At 36.2% G+C, this 17964-nt stretch overlaps 2 protein-coding genes across 2 annotated transcripts in view; both read left to right on the top strand.

The window, feature by feature from the left end:
- LOC132271829 (zinc finger CCCH domain-containing protein 6-like) overlaps positions 1-13023 on the top strand; it is a 15039-nt gene extending 2016 nt beyond the window's left edge. Inside the window, exons 2-3 of the mRNA XM_059773326.1 lie at positions 12406-12469; positions 12520-13023. Coding sequence (XP_059629309.1) covers positions 12406-12469; positions 12520-13023 — 568 coding nt within the window. The remainder of the gene's footprint in view (positions 1-12405; positions 12470-12519) is intronic.
- A 3635-nt stretch (positions 13024-16658) lies between these two features.
- LOC132271820 (uncharacterized) lies at positions 16659-17381 on the top strand. Its single transcript, XM_059773315.1, has one exon. It carries the CDS (start codon positions 16659-16661, stop codon positions 17379-17381), a length of 723 nt encoding a protein of 240 aa, XP_059629298.1.
- The last annotated feature ends 583 nt before the right edge of the window (positions 17382-17964 follow it).

Genomic DNA, 17964 nt, shown 5'->3' with positions numbered 1-17964 from the left:
AATAAAATAAAGATTCTGAGAGTGTTGGACCTCTTACACAACTTGCCTCTACAATTATTATAGAATAATAATACGTAAAACAAACTCTTACCCTTAAGCATCCTAGTTACATTACACCTCTATCACACAACTAAATGTAATTTCAAAATATATTAATCATAGAGATAAGAATAAATATGTAACTGAGATCAACTAAAAGATAAATATTAAAACAATAATCTCTATCTACCACTTAATTCAAATTTTTTCCACCTTTGCATGCAATTTGAATCCACGTAAAATAGACCCCCATCTTGGTCTAAACTACTATCACGTCATTGTCTATGTAATTACCAAAATAGATGTCAACAATGCCTCCCAAATTTGGTAGCCATTTCAATTAGGGTTCTAAAATTTAAATTACACCTATTGGAATAAAAAAGACATTCACACCATAAAGCTACTCTATCACCACCATCATTACTACATTTTCCCAAAAATAACTATCCAATCAGTCATTAAGTTTGCAGAACTCCTTGTCTTCCATTGATACACGCCTCTAATTCCCATTTTACACAAAACTCTTCATTTGACTTAAAAAATCCTCATTCGACTAAAAAACTCCTCATTCGACTATAATGCATCGTCTCAAAAATTCTTTTGCAATTGCAATTGAACCAATCACTTCTTCAATCATGACCTCTAAAACCCAGAAACAGCAAACAGATCTGAATTTAAAAACTCCTTTTCTAGAACCAACATCACACACACAACTGACGAAATCTGCCATCAAAACCCTACCTGTACTTGAAATTGATATCTTAACATTAATCGATATTACAGAGAACGCTAAGGGACTTGGCATTGTGTTTCTCACTCGATTCCCTCATCATTTATCATTGTTTTTTCCTCAAGCCGAAAAATAAATCCCTTTTTTGAAAACCATATATCTTATCACAGAAGGGGAAAGACCAACCCTTTCAATTAGGAAAAGACCAGCCCTTTTAATTAGGAATTGGCATCCACTGATGCCCCAATGGAGTGAATAGGTGGATCGAGTATCAGCGGCAAAAAGGGAGTTGTGGAAACGGATAGGCATTTATGATGTCATCCAACTCAGTAAGATTCCTCTAACCTTGGATAAACCTCTATTCTTTTCGTCATTTCAATTTTGGTCACCCACTACCAATTCATTACACCTGCACTGTGGGATGATGTCCCCTACTTTGAGGAATGCCTATTTTCTAACGGGCCTGAAACCGAGAGCAGATAACATTTATTATCTTCTCCAAGATGCAGATACCTCCTTTTATTTCCCAGAACAAAAAGGGTGTTAAACCACATGTGCAATCTTATGGCCCATTTTTAAAAGAGATGATAGGAAAAAATGGGACTGAAGTGGACGACCAAGAACATATAGGGTTTTTACTTCTATGGTTGTGTAGGCATTTATTGTGTATACCCACTATTCAAATCACAAAGGACCTTACCCAATTAGCCATAACATTGTCCAAAGGTAGAATAATGGCCTTAGCCCCGTTCTTTCTAGCTTCGTTATACAGGGGTCTATCAGACCTCATTATTTTTAACTTTTCCAGTTCCAGAGGACCATTCTGGCTTTATCAATTCTGGTTGTAATGACCTGGTCATTTTCATTCCTTTCATTTTTCTCAAATGTTACGGATTTTTTTTTTTTTTTCCCCGTTGAAACCAAGTCATTTCCACATTTTCATTTTTTGACACTATTTACTTTTCGTCCTTTTCCCGTTTGTCACTTTGTAGGCACAACCTCACTTTCTGTGTTTAGAGTTAGTTTTGACTTCATAATTTTTCATTTCAGTTGATTTATTTGAAACGAGTAGCTTTACTTTTGGAGAAAAGCTCGCCGGTTGTTTCTTTCTTTCGTAGGGGCGTGGTTGAAAGGATTCTTCAGAAACATTGATGTTTCTTGGGGTATTTTTCATAAATATCTTTTGGAGATATTTTGATTACGAGTTTTTAAGAAAATATCTTTTGGAAGATATTTTCATTCTGGGCAGTTTTGCAGTTATCCCTTTTGTAGGGGCCATAGTGCAATTAACGAGAGTTATTGCAAATTGCCTTGTTTTGTGCCTGGATCCTTGTACGGGATTCATTTTAACTTTTCATCGAGTTACGTACTCTTAGAATTTCCTCACGGCCATTTTCCCCAGTTTTATGGTTTTCGACCCCGGTTGGCTACGAACTTGTTCGGGGCATATCTTTCTGTACGGGATTCGATTTTTGACGCCGTTTCCGAATTGCGTAGTCATCGCCGAGTTCCTTAACCGCCTTATAACGCGCAGCCCTCTTTAGTTTCCATTGTTCATTTTTTTTTTTTTTGTCATTTTGGTTCTTTTTCTTTCACGGTGTTTTACTGTTTGAGCGCGTCTACGCAAATTCCACTTTTCAGGACCTGGCGGGGTACTTTTAGGGTTTTACTATAAATAGGGGGTTATAAAATTAAATCATTTCATTTCCCCTTCTTTTACACTGTTGGAAATCAGATCCTATAGCTCTTCCATGGCTGCCACCCTTCTTCTCTCAAATTAACCTTTTTCCCCTTTATAAAATGCCATAATGCCTTAGCGTTTATCGTAGGCCTTGGCGAGGCAGTCCTTTTCCCCTTATTAGAAGCAGATTCCAACCATTTTTGAGTTCGGGTTTTGAGTTTGGGTTTAGATTTTCATGGTGCCTAATGGGTTAAGTTACTTCCATCGTAGTCCCCGACATAACCTAAAAGTATCGTCGGATTCAGAGCGGTTTTCTCTCGGTGGGGATTTGAGATTTAATCTCAAAATGACGTAGGGGATGTTTTAGGTTTAAATAAATATCGTATTGATTATTTTATAAGCTTATATAACTTGTATGCATGCCTAGGTATTTTATCTAGAATTTAGTTTAATTATTTTCTTTGTATAAGATTTAATTCTCATGGTTGTATATCGCTTAGAATTAAATTATGGCATGCTATTAAATTAGGCCTTGATATGTTTATTAACGTATATAAAAATGGGAGTCATGAGTGCTCAAATGTGACTCATTCTAGCACCTAAGCGAGGGTATTTTAGTCCATTTATCTATCTTTATTTTCCCGTTTTAGTACTTATTTGTGTTTTTCTCTATTTCAGGTCAATAAAGTTTAAATGGGCTAAAAATGGTTTCTTACAACCTTTTTGGAGTTAAACTAAGTCTTGGTGAGAAGCTGGAGCAAAAGGAGGCTGATACTGAAAACTGCCTAGTTGGATCGATCAAACCATACCTCTGACCGATCGTCTGATCGATCACACAATACCTCTAACCGATCACACCATACCTCTGATCGATCACATTATTGGTTGGATCGATCGAACTGTTCGCAAAAGTTATAAAAAAGCAGATTTAAAGCTCATTTAAAACTAACTCAGGCTATGCTTGAAAGGGGAGATCCTAGGGCGGAGTTCTCACATTTTTGGGCTCTAAAAGCCTTATATATAAAAGCGATTGAACCATTTTTGTAGGGAGATTCATATTTTTACATTGTAATTTTGATGTTGTTGTAGTCTCTCTCTCTAGAAAGTGGGAGAATATGGTTAGAAGAAAAGAGGGAAGTGGAGGCACATCTCTAGATCCACATACTCTCTATCTCTTGAGTTTCAAAGAAGAAAAAAAAGAAGAGGAAAAAGAAGATGGAGCCATGTCTGGAGCTTGCCCTTGAGGGTTTCATAACCACATCCACCTCCTCCATGATTGGCTAGATTTACACTTAGGGCTTGGATGAACCTTAAGTCTTATGTAATCAAAACCTTGTATTTCTATTTTTAGGAATTTATATATATATATTGTTGTGATTAGTGGTTAGCCTTATGATTGTTGATTTAATTCTTCTTATTGATTCTCTATTTTAATTACATGTTGTTTTATGTGTGATTATTTGGGAATTGATCTCTATTCTAGATTCTATATATTGGTTGCATGTCTATGTGTGATTAATTAAGGATTTAGTGATGGCTAAGCATGGTTTTCATTGAATGGGTTTGTCAATTAATATAATGGATTATACTTATGCTTGATGGGTTGTTTTACAATTTAATTCATGTTTATAGGTAGGTGACAATCTATTCTTGATTCGATACTCCACACTTATTATTGCAAATTCCATGATTCTCTAGATTGACGTGTGCTCTCATTAGACCCATTTGTTAACTAATTGATGGATTATGCCTTTGTCTTGGTGGGTTGTTCTACACTTATTTTACTTGTTGGTTAAGTAAACATTTCACTCTTGCATTAGATATTTCACACTTTTACATGCAAATTGTGTTTATGTTTGTGACCACATCTAGATTGCAACAATGTATTCCCCATTAATGGAAAGCAAGTGGTTAATTACATAAGCTTAGTGGTGATTCCAACACCCTAAGACCTCTCTTCATATCTCTTAAATCCCTATCTCTCACTAGTTTGCTTTAATTGCATTTTAATTGAATTATTTTCTAGAGTAATCAACCAAAACAACTCTCCTTTGCAATCTTTTGATACGCTAGAGTCAAAGTTAAATTCCAACACGTATTATCCCTACGGATGATCCCTACTCGCTATACTTCATTATTTGTAGTAGTGGTTTTTATAAATATAAATTTGACTAGAAAGGGTTCCAAAACCATATTCATATTTTGACCTTGCGAAGCGACCTCTCGCATTAAAAAGTTCATTTTCTAAACACTTAGGAAGGAGACTTGTCAAATTTTGGCGTTGTTGCCGGGGATTAACAGTTTTGTTGGAATTAGACTAGACAATAGTGTTCATTTGATTGCTTCTATTTTTATTTTATTTTCCATTGTATATTTATTTCTCATTCTTGATATTATTTGTTCAATTAGGTACTTGACTACAAGGAAGGCAAACATTGGATCTTAAAGCAATCATTGGAGCTTAAAGCTAGCATTGGAATTTGAAGTTGCTTAAGGACCTTTGTGAGCAAATGAACAAATGGTAAGAACATTAATTTATATAAATGAGGATGAAGAGAATGAAGAGGATGAGACAAGTGAGCTAATACCTAGCACTCTATCTTGTATAGAGGAGGAAGTGGCAAGTGAGTTAGTGGCTAATCCAATAGAGTACAACATGATTAATGTGGACTTTCCTTGTTTTGATCATGATTTTATCCCAGCCATTGCTACTTTAGAAAGTGAGGAGACAGTGACCACTGTAGAGGTAGGAGAAGAGGAGGAGGAACTTATTGAAGAGGGCATTCCTTCTATTATCTCCAAAGACCCTCTTGAGACATGCCTTTTTGAAATGTATAAAAATTGTGGTTTTGACCTTGAAAGCTCTAAAAATGAAATAAACTCTCTAATGGACTCCTTAGCTAACTTGGAAAGTGAGGAGATGGTGATCACTGAGGAAGAGAAATGGGATGAAGAGAGTGAACTTCTTATTAATCCAATTGAGTCCTTGAAAGACTTTACCTTGCCAAGTGAGAGGCTGCCCATTATTGATTTCATTTTCAAGACCATGGATGAAAGGAAACAAATTGCATCTTTCATAATTTCTTTTCAAGTCATTCTTTTGGAGGATGTGTATATTGTTGTAAGTGAGGCATCAAATGAGAAAGGTGAAAAGAGGATCAATAAGGATATTTCATATCCGGTTTTTTATTCTTTTGATTAGTGAGTTGACCCAACGTCTTGCTAGAGATGTTAAACACTAGTATTCGTAGAGTTTTAAAACTTTATTCCTCCCTCATTAATTTTTATTTTTCGTTCTTGTGTACATTCTTCCATCCATTTTTCAATCTCTATTCTTGTTACCATAATTGGGGCTTAACATAGGATTTTCTGCACTTTCAGCTCAAAATTAGGCATTAAGTGCTAGTTCGATCGATTACAAGTGTACCCTGGATCGATCGAACCGCTCTATAGTCAATTCTCTGTAGATTTGAGGTCTCTGTCTATTGTTCGAGCTTTCTGTTCGATCGTTCCTAGTGCACTTCGATCGATCCAGTTGTCCCTGCGATCGATCTCACTTCTATGCTTAGAAAAATTTTCGAAGCACTGCGAATTTCATGCCTCTGTCCTATCATGCGAGCATAGAGATCGATCATAGATCATAGTATGATCGATCCAAGTGAGGATCGATCACAGCTTTATCCCTTTGACTTTTTGACTTTTTCCTCTTTCTATTTTTATTTTATTTTATCTTACATTTTCTTTTATTTTATTTAGATACTTTTCTCTTGTAAAAAAAAAAAAAAATTCTTTACATTTTTTATTTCCTTGCATTTTTACTTCTTGCATTGTTATTTACTTGCTTTTTATTTTTGTTTGTGTACATATTTGTTTTTTCTAAAAAAAAAAATAAAAAAACAAAAAAAAAAACACCAAAAAATAATTTTTCAAAGTAGCATTCCGTCTTCCTAGAAACGTTAAACTTAGCACCCACATGACACATTATATCTTTTATCTCTTGTATAGTCATGTTCATTTGCATTTTTATTTCTTTATTTTTCTTGTATTTTGTTTCATTGTACATATTTTCATAAAAAGAAAAATATAAAAAACTTTTCACCATTATACCCTTTTGTATAGTTATGCATACTTTATGATTTATATTGAGCTTGATCTCATATCTTTCTTTCATATTGTGCTATATTGTCTTAGAATGCTTGATTTGATTATTCTTATCCCATTTTATATTTGATGTGAGTTTGCTAGTGTGGTTATTCAAGTAAGTTGTTGATTCTAGGTTTGGGGGTGCACTTTTTCCCAATGGATCATTACTGGGCTTCATGTCTTTCTCACCACGGTATATTCTTTCCATCTTTTCCATTGTTCTCATTGTACATTGAGGACAATGTGCAGTTTAAGTTTGGGGGTAAGACGCCTTTGTTGCATTTTACTTAAAGTTGAGACTTAATTACATGATTGAGATTTGGGATCCATGTTAGCTATGATTTTGATCTTTTGAGGACTATATTGCTAAAAATTGCTTGACTTTAGAGTCCAATACTCTTTGTGTAACGACCCAGGTTTTCTTCAACCCGGTGGGTAAGTGATGAACCGAGGATTGACCCGATAACAGATCCGAAATGCGGAAGCGAAAGGTAAAACTACGGTCTCTAGAGATACAATGCGTCTCTAAGACACAAATGTGACCCTCAATGAGGTCACGGAATCCAAAGGAAAACAAATGCGGAAGTGTCGTTTCAAAAATGGACAAAAAGAACCTAGGGGCAAAATGGTTATTTTGTAAAAAGTGGACTCAAGTGCTATCGAGCACACCGCTGGAAAGACAATAAAAAATTAATCATAATGGACTCAAGAATTTCATCATTCAGAGTCTGGACGAAGGAGAAAGATCAAAAACAAAAATGATGTCGTGGTGGCCCGACGAGGACAACCCACCACTGCTGCAACTGAGAGTAAAAACGAGCATCTAAACGGACTTTTTTGAAAAAACTCAAAGAAGAAACCCCCCCCCCCCTAAAATCAAGTTTTCTACCCCACACGAAGACGGAAACAAAAAAAATGCATTGTAGAATACCCAGAATGCCCCCAAGAAAATCTGGTCAAGAGGAAAAAAATAATCCGAGCTACTGCCCAAGTTTTGGAAATAGGGCTTCGGGAGGTTTTTAAATTGTCTAAATTGAAAATGCAATCTTAAAATACACCCACAAGACCCCCGTAAGTTTCGGATCGGTCGAGATGATTTTCAAAAAAAAAGTCGATGAATAGTACCAAGTACATTTGTACTAAAAGTTTGCAAAACCTGGCAGCAAAGATTTTTCGGAAAAATATGGATTTTTGAGGGCCAAGATGTCATTTTCTGGAGAAAAACAAAGAAAAAACCCCCCTCAAAATTTAGTTTTCTACGTGACTCGAGAGGAAAAATGAAAAAAAAACTCATTTTGAAATACCCGAAATGCCCCTGGAACAGAATAGGGTAAAACTCCCTAAAAATGCTACTTAGAGTTTTTGTTTCATCAAGGATGATGTTGTTTGCCAAAGTGAGCATGCAAGCATATGTAAAATGATAAAATAGATGTGGTACAATGGCTTAGGGCCTCATGGCATGTCATATGCAAGGTATGACCCTTCAATGCATTAAACCACATATCTTCCATAGGCAACAATGAAGCTAAAATTAACATACATATCACAAAAGTGTCTTTGGCCCTTGGCCTCATTACAACACATTTTAAGAGTATCAAAAGGAGCACTTAAGTGCACATTACATAGTTTAGACATCAAATACATGTTTTTGTCATAGTAAACAAAATAGACAAGATATGCTAACAAGTGCATATTCTAACATAGCAAAAATACTCCAAGTAGTCTAGCAAGTCTAAGATTGTTGTGCATCCCACAATATGACTTCTTTACCTGAAAAACACCCGGTAACTTCGGGGTGAGTAAACAAGTTTACTCGTAGGGAATGCATAGATTTAACTTGTTGCAAGATTTGCATTTTTACATAATTCAATCCATATTATTAAAGTGACATTAAAACTTTCAACATAGCATAATGAGATACAAATTCACAAAGTTAACAACTTCGAATTTAAATGCGAAATCAAACCGAAGTGGATACTTGGATATTGCCTGGATTAAAACCGTACTCTTGAGATCAATTTAGGGCTATTAACCCATGGGTACCTTTCCCCTAGTGCGCACTATAATGTAGGGAGCTCTCTATCTTTCGTACTAGAACCAAGTCCTAGCCAAGTCATGTTCTTGATAATATCCCAAGTTTCCAAAATCAACAAGTATAACAACAAGTCATGATATGTGATAAAACATAACAAGTTCCATGGATTGAATGACTAAATCATTAGATCATTGATATAGATATTAATTAAACTAATTAAGTAATTTCTCTAGATTTCAAGAGTTGTCCAAATGATTCCAATTTAATATATGACAAGTAATAACTCATAGATATGTCATATATCAAGTCAAAAAATGGAATTTAAGCATAGTACAACTAAGTAGGATTTAAATCAAATTAAATCAATTAATTCTCTAGATTTAAAAGCTCATTTAAATCATGTCAAACTAACATACAACAAGGATCAAGTCATAGCCATGCCATATATCAAGTCTAAGTAAATTATATACAAGAAATCATTAATCATTTATCTCTTAATTTAACATAGAACATGCATACAACTTTTATATCATTACAAGAACAATTAAATCACTTGAAAAAATTAAATTAAACACCCCCTACCTCAATAGAGAATTGAATCTCTATAATCCTATGCAACAAAGCTCAAAATGGAAAACCAATCAAGGGTTTTATAGAGGGGAGTGAGAGGAACCTAAAGTATTCCAAGTTTAAAGTTCTAAGGTGAGTGAAAGGGCACCAAAAATAAAGTCAAAGCTACTAGTCAAGCTTTTCTCCAATGGTGGTTTCCTTAGGGTTCTTGAGAGGAAAGTGATGAATGAATAAAAGAAATGCAAACCCTAAGCTAAATGGTGGGCTTCTCCACTCACTAGGTGCTCTTGCACTACCTCTCACACACACACTAATGCAAGACTAAAGGTGAGTCCTACACTTGTCATGAATCCAAGTAGTCTTCCAAGATTAAAAATCAACCCTACACTTGTCAACCATCCAAGCCAACAAGTGCACCAATCCTAGGCCAACAAGTGAGTGAATCTCCACCCTCCACATGTCATCATCCAAGTCATCAAGGTGTTTCCACACACTTGTCAACAAGTGGACCAATGAGAGTGTGACACTTGTCACACTTTCCGAAAATTGTAAACAAGTCCTTTTTGAAAATATCTTCCAATTTAAATTGCTAAATGGTCCCTAAGACGAAAAGTAATTACTTTACTTAATTACCCAAAAACCCCTCAAGTTATGGATAATTACAAAAAGTCTTGTTTTCATAACTTTTACAAAGAAAGTAAGCATTTAATATGCATTTCTACAAAAGTAAAAATGTAGATGTCATGGAATTTAAATATCATGGACGTATGCAAAACTGGAATCAAATCTGAGCATAAAAAGTGAGGTTATGCATGGAAAAGTGAAAAATGACTAAAGGACGAAATAGTGAATAGTGTCTAAAAATGAAAAATGTGGAAATGACTCGGTCCTTAAAGGAAGTTGCCAATCCAAAGAAAAGAGTCTCGGAAATCATTCCAGAGCACTCGAGACGACACAAATCCATGAGAAACAAAACCCAGAAAGGAAAAGATAACGGAAAAAAAAATATCCGTGAAAATCTGAGAAGAAGAAAAGAAAGGAAAAAGACCGGGTCATTACACTTTGGATGCCATCTAGGAGTAAATTTTTCGAAAAATTGATATCTTGCTTTCATTTGTGGTCCACATCATCTTAATTTTGAAATTGATATCTTACTTACATTTGTGGTCCACATCATCTTAATTTTGTGATTGTTTTGAGATTCACTCTAGGATTCTACACTAGCACAGGCGTACACTAGCATTCATTTGTGAGGTACATGCTTTTCATGATGTGTAGAGGACCATACTTGCTTGCTTGATGTTGAAATTTTGGGAGATTGCTTAGAAATGATTGAAAAATTGCATACTTGAGGTAGTTTTCTCCCGATGCTTGTTGGAATATTGGTGCCTCTTTAGTGAGAAAGAGCTTAATGTTTGTGGGTAACATTTCTAGAAACCCTCACGAGACTTCACTAGTCCACTAGGGGTAACTTAGGTGTGACGATCCTGGTTTTTAGGCCAGCGCGTCCTGTGATGAACCGAAGATTAACCAGATAGTGGATCCAGATATGGAAGCTAGAAACAAGTCAACGGTCTCCCAAGGCACAACACACCTCTAAGACACTTTGATGACCTTCCATGAGGTTGTGGAATTCAATGAAAACTGACGCGGAACAAAAGATCGAAAAAATAACAATTAAGCCCCCACGAGCAAAATAGTCATTTTACATGAAAATGACGTCCCTGGAATGTATATCATTCCCGAAACACATCCGTAACTTCCTATGAAGTCACGGAACTCAAAAGAAAGTAGCGGAAGCGGAAAGCAAGAAAAATTGGACAAAAATAGCCTCAAGGGCAAAATAGTCATTTCTAAAACTATGGATTCGGGTGCCACCGAGCACACTTCTTTTTATTTATTTATTTATTTATTTTTTACTAGTAATGACATAATCACTTAAGATTTAAAATATATGTATGTATATAACATATAAACTAGTGCAAAATTCAATGGTGTGAAATATGAGACATAATAATAATTTTTTTCTAAAATAATTGTTCTAAATTCATAAAATTATTTTTAGACAACCAAATAGTTTTTCGAATTTTTGTTTTTCAAAAACTGTTTTGTAATTTTACCTGTTCACGTTCTCTATTCTTGAAAACAATTTTAAGAGAAGAAAACCAAGCAAGGCTTAATATTTCTATGCCAATTTGTTTCTTTACTGAATAAATTAAGAATGAACCGACGTTGTACGACATAATAGTAAATCAAGAACAAAAAATTAACATATTACAGGAATTGATAAAAACAAAACAATTTATCTATGTTATAAAAAATGTCATTACATTGACAGTGCCATGACAATGGATGAAAAAACAATTCTAATTCAAATCATTTAGCTGTTGGCATCTTGAAGCAACAAATCGGACAAAAGTTACCAATCTCCAGCCAATGAACAATGCAATCTTCATGGTAGACATGATCACAGGGCATGTGAGTGACTTCAGAACCAGCTTGAAACTTGACGAAACAAATTATACATTGATCCATGTAACCTCCTATCCATGGTACGATCTTCTCCCCATCTCCATCCCCATCCCACGGATGGTGCTAGAACAAGTGTTTATGTCAGCAGAGGGAATACTACTAAATATATCGTTAGTTGTGTCCGAGAGGGTGATTACGTCCGTTCATGAAATTTCAAGTCATAAAAATGTATTGTATATATTAGTAGAAAACACGTCATAAAAATGCGTTGTATATATAAGTAGAAAACACATACACACATATAAAGAGCTTTATATGCCAATTTGTTTTTTTACTGAATAAATTAACAATGAACACTTATAAATTAATATTTGTACAAGTGGACTATTGGTTTTCCCATGTTTAAACTCTAGTGCATCATATTTTGGTAAAGAATTATATTTAATATTAGGGCAAATTTCTGTAAACCCCAATACTATTAAAAAGTGATCATAAAACCCCAACCAATTTGAAAAACCCCAATAATATAATAAAGTTATCACTTTACCCCAACTCTGTCAATTAGGCCCGTTAACTCAGCGCGTGGTTAACAATTGCTTTTGATAATTTGACTTTTGTGACGAAAATACCCCTACTATCACATGTGCCAAACAAGTGATGTGTATATAAATCTATTATACCGAAAATACCCCAAACTATGTAATAGTAAAAACCCACCATCTGATTTTTTGAAAGGAGCTTCATTGACCGTGAATTGCTCATCCAAATTCTGAGTAACCAAAATTTGATTGAGAAATTGGTAACGGACCATGGACCGGCGACCAAACTGCAAACAATACAAAATCCAAGTTCAGCTGGGATAATGGACCGGCGACCAAACTGCAAACAATACAAAATCCAAGTTTATCTGACCCACCATCTGTTCATGTCAGTAGGACAGAAGCCGGTGCACCTTCGTTGGCAGTTACTCCAAGTGTTCCCTTCTATCCTCCATTAAATAGGGCGGGACCTGTTTCTAATCCCCAACCTCCACCTGAGATTGTTCCTGTTCCCTCCCCACCTGCAGGAGCTCATGTGGCCAAGGACATCAACTATTATAAGAGCTTGATTCAGCAGCATGGTGGAGAAAAACAAGAGATCCTTCCCCAATCTGGTGGCCGTCACAACCAGTTACTACCCAACCCAGAATCAATAAATAACCCTAAACCAAGGGATTTAAAACCCAAGATAATGAAACCTTGCATCTATTTCAACAAATCAAGGGGATGCAGGCACGGAGCCAACTGCTCATATCAGCACGATGTGTCATCGGCCCCACAGCAGGTCAGTGGCATGCCAAAGATAAACCTCTAGATACAATTGACTATTTGTACAGTCTTTGATCTTTGTAATTCGAGAAAATTAGAGTGTCCCCTAAAATCCTGAATGCACCACCTCCATATTCTTGAGCCACTGTTCGCACCTCAAACTCTTTCAGCATAATATCGATAGGTGTTGGAAATAGTGGCCTAGTTACACACACAACACTATACTATATGGAAGAGAATAGAAATGGAGGAAAATCCTTTTTATTTCACTTATAGAAAATGAGTACAATGCATGGGTTTATATAGGCTTCAAAACATAAATGTAAATGAAATTTAAAACCCCACTAACATATCATTTAGTAGGCAAAACTCCCACTAACCCACTAACATGACCATTTAGTAGGCAAAACTCCCACTAACCCACTAACATGACCATTTACTAGTTGTAGCTCTCATGTCCCCCACTAACTCCAATAAAAAACTCACATAAATATAAAACACCAAATAAAATAAAGTTTAATTTCTAACACCCCCTCTTAAACTTGATTTTTTTTCAACTCCAAGCAAACTCCTAAACTTGTGAAAATCTGCAAACTTGAGGGGCTTGGTGAAAATATCCGCAACTTGATCTTGTGACTTGATGAACTTGAGCTCCACCTCCTTCTTAGTTATACATTCTCTAATGAAATGAAATCTTGTATCAATATGCTTGCTTCGTTCATGAAACACCGGATTCTTGGCCAAAGCAATTGCTGATTTGTTGTCCACAAAAATCTCCGTTGACTCTTCTTGTAACATGTGTAATTCCTTCAACAAATTCCTCAACCAAATTACTTGACAAACACATGAAGTGGCTGCAACATATTCTGCTTCACAAGTTGAGAGGGTGACAATGGGTTGCTTCTTTGAACACCATGTAAAAGCAGTATTTCCCATGAAAAAACAATAGCCCGAAGTACTTTTTCTATCATCCAAATCTCCAGCCCAATCGCTATCACAATAACCCACAAGCTTGAAATCATTAGAAAATGAATAGAATAACCCAAAATCAAGGGTACCTTTGATGTAACGAAGAATCCTTTTAGCCGCTTTGAAATGAGTTATGGTGGGTCTTTCCATAAACCGACTAACAAGCCCAACCGCAAATAATATGTCCGGCCTTGTGCATGTTAAGTATCTCAAGCTTCCAACAAGACTTTTGAAAAATGTTGGATCCACCGTCTCTCCATCTTCATCTCTTGACAATTTAATTCCAACTTCAATGGGCGTGTTCACCAATTTACAATCTTCCATCTTGAATTTCTTAAGAATTTTCTTAGCATAGCCTTCTTGGTGAATGAAAATTCCATCCTTCATTTGCTTGACCTCAATGCCAAGATAATAAGCCATGATGCCAATATCTGTCATCTCGAACTCTCGAGCCATAACCTTCTTGAAATCTTCAAACATTTTTGGATTGCTACCTGTGAAGATTAAATCATCCACATACAAGCAAACAAAAAATACATCTCCATTCTCACTTACTTTGGAGTAAAGAGCATGTTCATATGGGCACTTTGAAAAATTATTGTCTTGAAAATATTTGTCAATTCGCTTATTCCACGCTCTTGGTGCTTGCTTCAAGCCATATAAAGCCTTCTTCAATTTCAAGACTCTATTTTCTTGCCCCTTTACAACATAGCCCATGAGTTGTTGAACATACACCTCTTCTTCAAGAAACCCATTTAAGAAAGCCGATTTCACATCCATTTGGTGGATTTTCCAATTGTTCTGGGCTGCCAAAGAAATTAACAATCTAATTGTTTCCAAACGAGCTACGGGTGCAAATACCTTATCATAGTCAATTCCGGGCTTTTGGTTGTACCCCTTGGCGACCAATCTTGCTTTATATTTTTCAACTTCACCATTTGCATTATGCTTTGCTTTATACACCCACTTGACACCAATTGCCTTTTGCTCTTTTGGAAGTGTAGCAAGCTCCCATGTGTCATTCTTCTCTATGGATTTAATTTCTTCATCCATAGCATTTCTCCATTTTTTGTCTTGTGCCGCCTCTTCAAATCCTACGGGTTCACAATCCGCAAAGAGACAAAAAAGTGTTAGATCACCTAACCTTTCCGTTACCTCATCTGTTTCGTCATATATGTCACGAAGACTCCTCATGCGAAGTGGTGGTGTGTCACTTGAACTTGATGATGATGGAGTTGATTGATCTTGAATTGATGGCGGTGGAGGTGATGTTGGTGGAGAAATGGGCTGCTCCATGCCTTCATTTTCTTGCTCCTCATCAGAAATTAAAAAAATATTATAATCTTCATTTGGAGTGTTCCAATCCCATGTGGCTCCCTCTTCGAATTCAACATCTCTACTAATGACAATCTTCCCATTGCTTGGATTGTACAACTTGTAGCCTTTGGAATTTGCATCATAGCCAATGAACACCATTTTTTCACTTTTGTTGTCTAACTTGGTCCTCCTTTCATCCGGCACGTGCACATGGGCAATGCTCCCAAAAACCCGCAAATGAGAGACACTTGGCTTTCTTCCGCTCCATGTTTCTTGTGGTGTTTTGTTTTGCACACTTCTAGTAGGACACCGATTGGACAAGTACACCGCACAATCAACCGCTTCAGCCCAAAATTCTTTAGGCATTTCCTTACTTTTCAACATGCTTCGAGCCATATTGAGAATGGTTCTGTTCTTCCTTTCTGCAACTCCATTTTGTTGGGGCGATCTCGGAACCGTTAAAGGATGGTGAATTCCATTTTCTTCACAAAATTTTTTGAAATTATTTGATGTGAATTCACCACCTCTATCGGATCGAAGAGCCTTTACATCATAGCCACTTTGTTTTTCAACAAGTGCTCTAAATTTTTTAAAAATTTCACACACCTCCGATTTTTGTTTAAGAAAATACACCCATGTTTTTCGGCTAAAATCATCAATGAATAATAAAAAATAATTATTCTTACCAAATGATGATGGAGAAATTGGACCACAAACATCCGAATGGATAAGTTGTAGTGGCGCCGTAGCTCTTGTGGTAGCTTCTTTAGGAAAACTTTTCCTTGATTGCTTTCCAACGAGACATCCTTCACATAATTGATTTGGATTGTTAATGAAAGGCAATCCCTTCACCATCTTCTTTTTGGCCAACAACTCTAATCCTCCAAAATTCAAGTGCCCAAATCTCAAGTGCCAAAGCCAAGTTAAATCATTAACACAAGCCTTCAAACATTTAGCCTCGTCGGCTTGAATATTTAGCAAAAACATCCGGTTCTTTGTCATTGGAACCTTGGCAATCAAATTACCCAATGGGTCTCTTATCGAAAGACTACAATCCTTCATGGATATATTGTAGCCTTTTTCTAAGAGTTGTCCCAAACTCAAAATATTGTTCTTCATATTAGGCACATAATAAACATTTGAGATAAATTGATGATGCCCATTCCTCAAACGAATCAATATTTTACCTTTCCCTCTTACCGGAATTTGTGATAAGTCTCCAAATGTTACCTTGCCATTTATTGATTCATCAATATCAACGAACTTCTCTTTGCTACCACACATATGGTTGCTAGCACCGGTGTCAAGATACCACACATCTTCTTGATCACTCCTTTCACATTTGTATGCTAACAACAAAGTGGTATTAGAGCTAGTTTGTGAGAGAGAGAAGAAATGGCAAACAATTCGGTTCCATTTCAAATGCCTCGATTCACCAAAGATAACTATGAAAATTGGTGTATCCATATGAAGGAAATTTTGGGAGCACAAGATGTGTGGGAAGTTGTTTCCAAAGGTTATGATGAGCCAGAAGATGAGGCAACTTTGTCTCAAGCCGAAAAAGATGTTTTACAAGCCATGAGAAAGAAGGACCAAAAGGCGGTGATGACCATCCATCAATGTTTGGATGATGGAATGCTACAAAGAGTTGCTAGTGCAGAAAATGCAAAACAACTATGGGAGATTCTTCAAAATTCCTTCCAAGGAGTTGATAAAGTGAAGAAGGTTCGCCTCCAAACATTACGGGGTGAATTTGAAGCATTGCATATGAAGGAATCTGAATCAATTTCAGATTATTTTTCGAGGGTCCTGGCTATTGTAAATCAACTAAGGAGATATGGCGAAACCACCATGACTGATACAAGGGTCGTTGAAAAGATCCTTCGGTCATTGGATTCCAAATTCAACTACATTGTTGTAGCCATTGAAGAGTCAAAGGATTTGGATTCCATGACTGTTGATCAACTCATGGGTTCGTTGCAAGCTCATGAAGAAAAGGTGGTGAAGAAACAAGAAGCATTGGAGCAAGTGCTACAAACAAAGTTTTCGTTGAACGAAAGAGACGAAAAACATGGAGGAAATCAAAGGGGCCGAGGACGTGGAAATGCACGTGGCTGAGGAAGAGGAAGAGGCCGTGGAAGAGGAGAAAGAAGCGGTCAACACACAACCAACAAAGTGGTATCAGAGCCAGATTTCATGTTCAGAGCCTAGACGATCCTGAAGGCCAGACGAAGTTAATCCTAGAAGGTTCAATATTTGAGAAAAACATGTTTCTCCTTGATGATGATGAAGGAGAAAATATGTATTTTCTTAGTGAAAAGATGATATTCTCTAATTACAAGAGAATGAGAATCATCATGACTTCATACCTCAAAGCATGCGATTTGTGGGATGTTGTTGGAGAAGAGCCAAAGAATGGCATGTCCAACAAGCTTCATGAAAAGAAAGAAGATAAGGCATTGGTAGTGTTGCAAAAGGCAATACATCAAGAAATTTGGGAGTATTTTGGAGAGTCCAAAACTCCAAGTTGTATTTGGAAGATGCTCGAGACCATCGTTTCCAATCATAGAGGTGAATCACTACCCATGGAGTATTGGGTACAATGCTTTGAGAATGATGAGTTTACGAAAGATGATTATGAAAGTTTTGAAGACAAAGTTGTGGAGAATGAAGAGAAGTATCATGCAAAAGAAGTTGAAGA

This window comes from Cornus florida, unplaced genomic scaffold (genome assembly GCF_030987335.1).
Source record: "Cornus florida cultivar Cherokee Brave unplaced genomic scaffold, ASM3098733v1 CherokeeBrave_3.0.0_Hap2_Chr01, whole genome shotgun sequence".
NCBI classification, from domain to species: Eukaryota; Viridiplantae; Streptophyta; class Magnoliopsida; order Cornales; family Cornaceae; genus Cornus; species Cornus florida.
The sequence above is the reverse complement of the archived record's forward strand: the minus strand, read 5'-3'. Positions and strand labels throughout refer to the sequence as shown.

Coding starts and splice junctions, on each gene's coding strand:
- LOC132271820 (XM_059773315.1), top strand. CDS start 16,659: ATGGCAAACAATTCGGTTCCATTTCAAATGCCTCGATTCACCAAAGAT.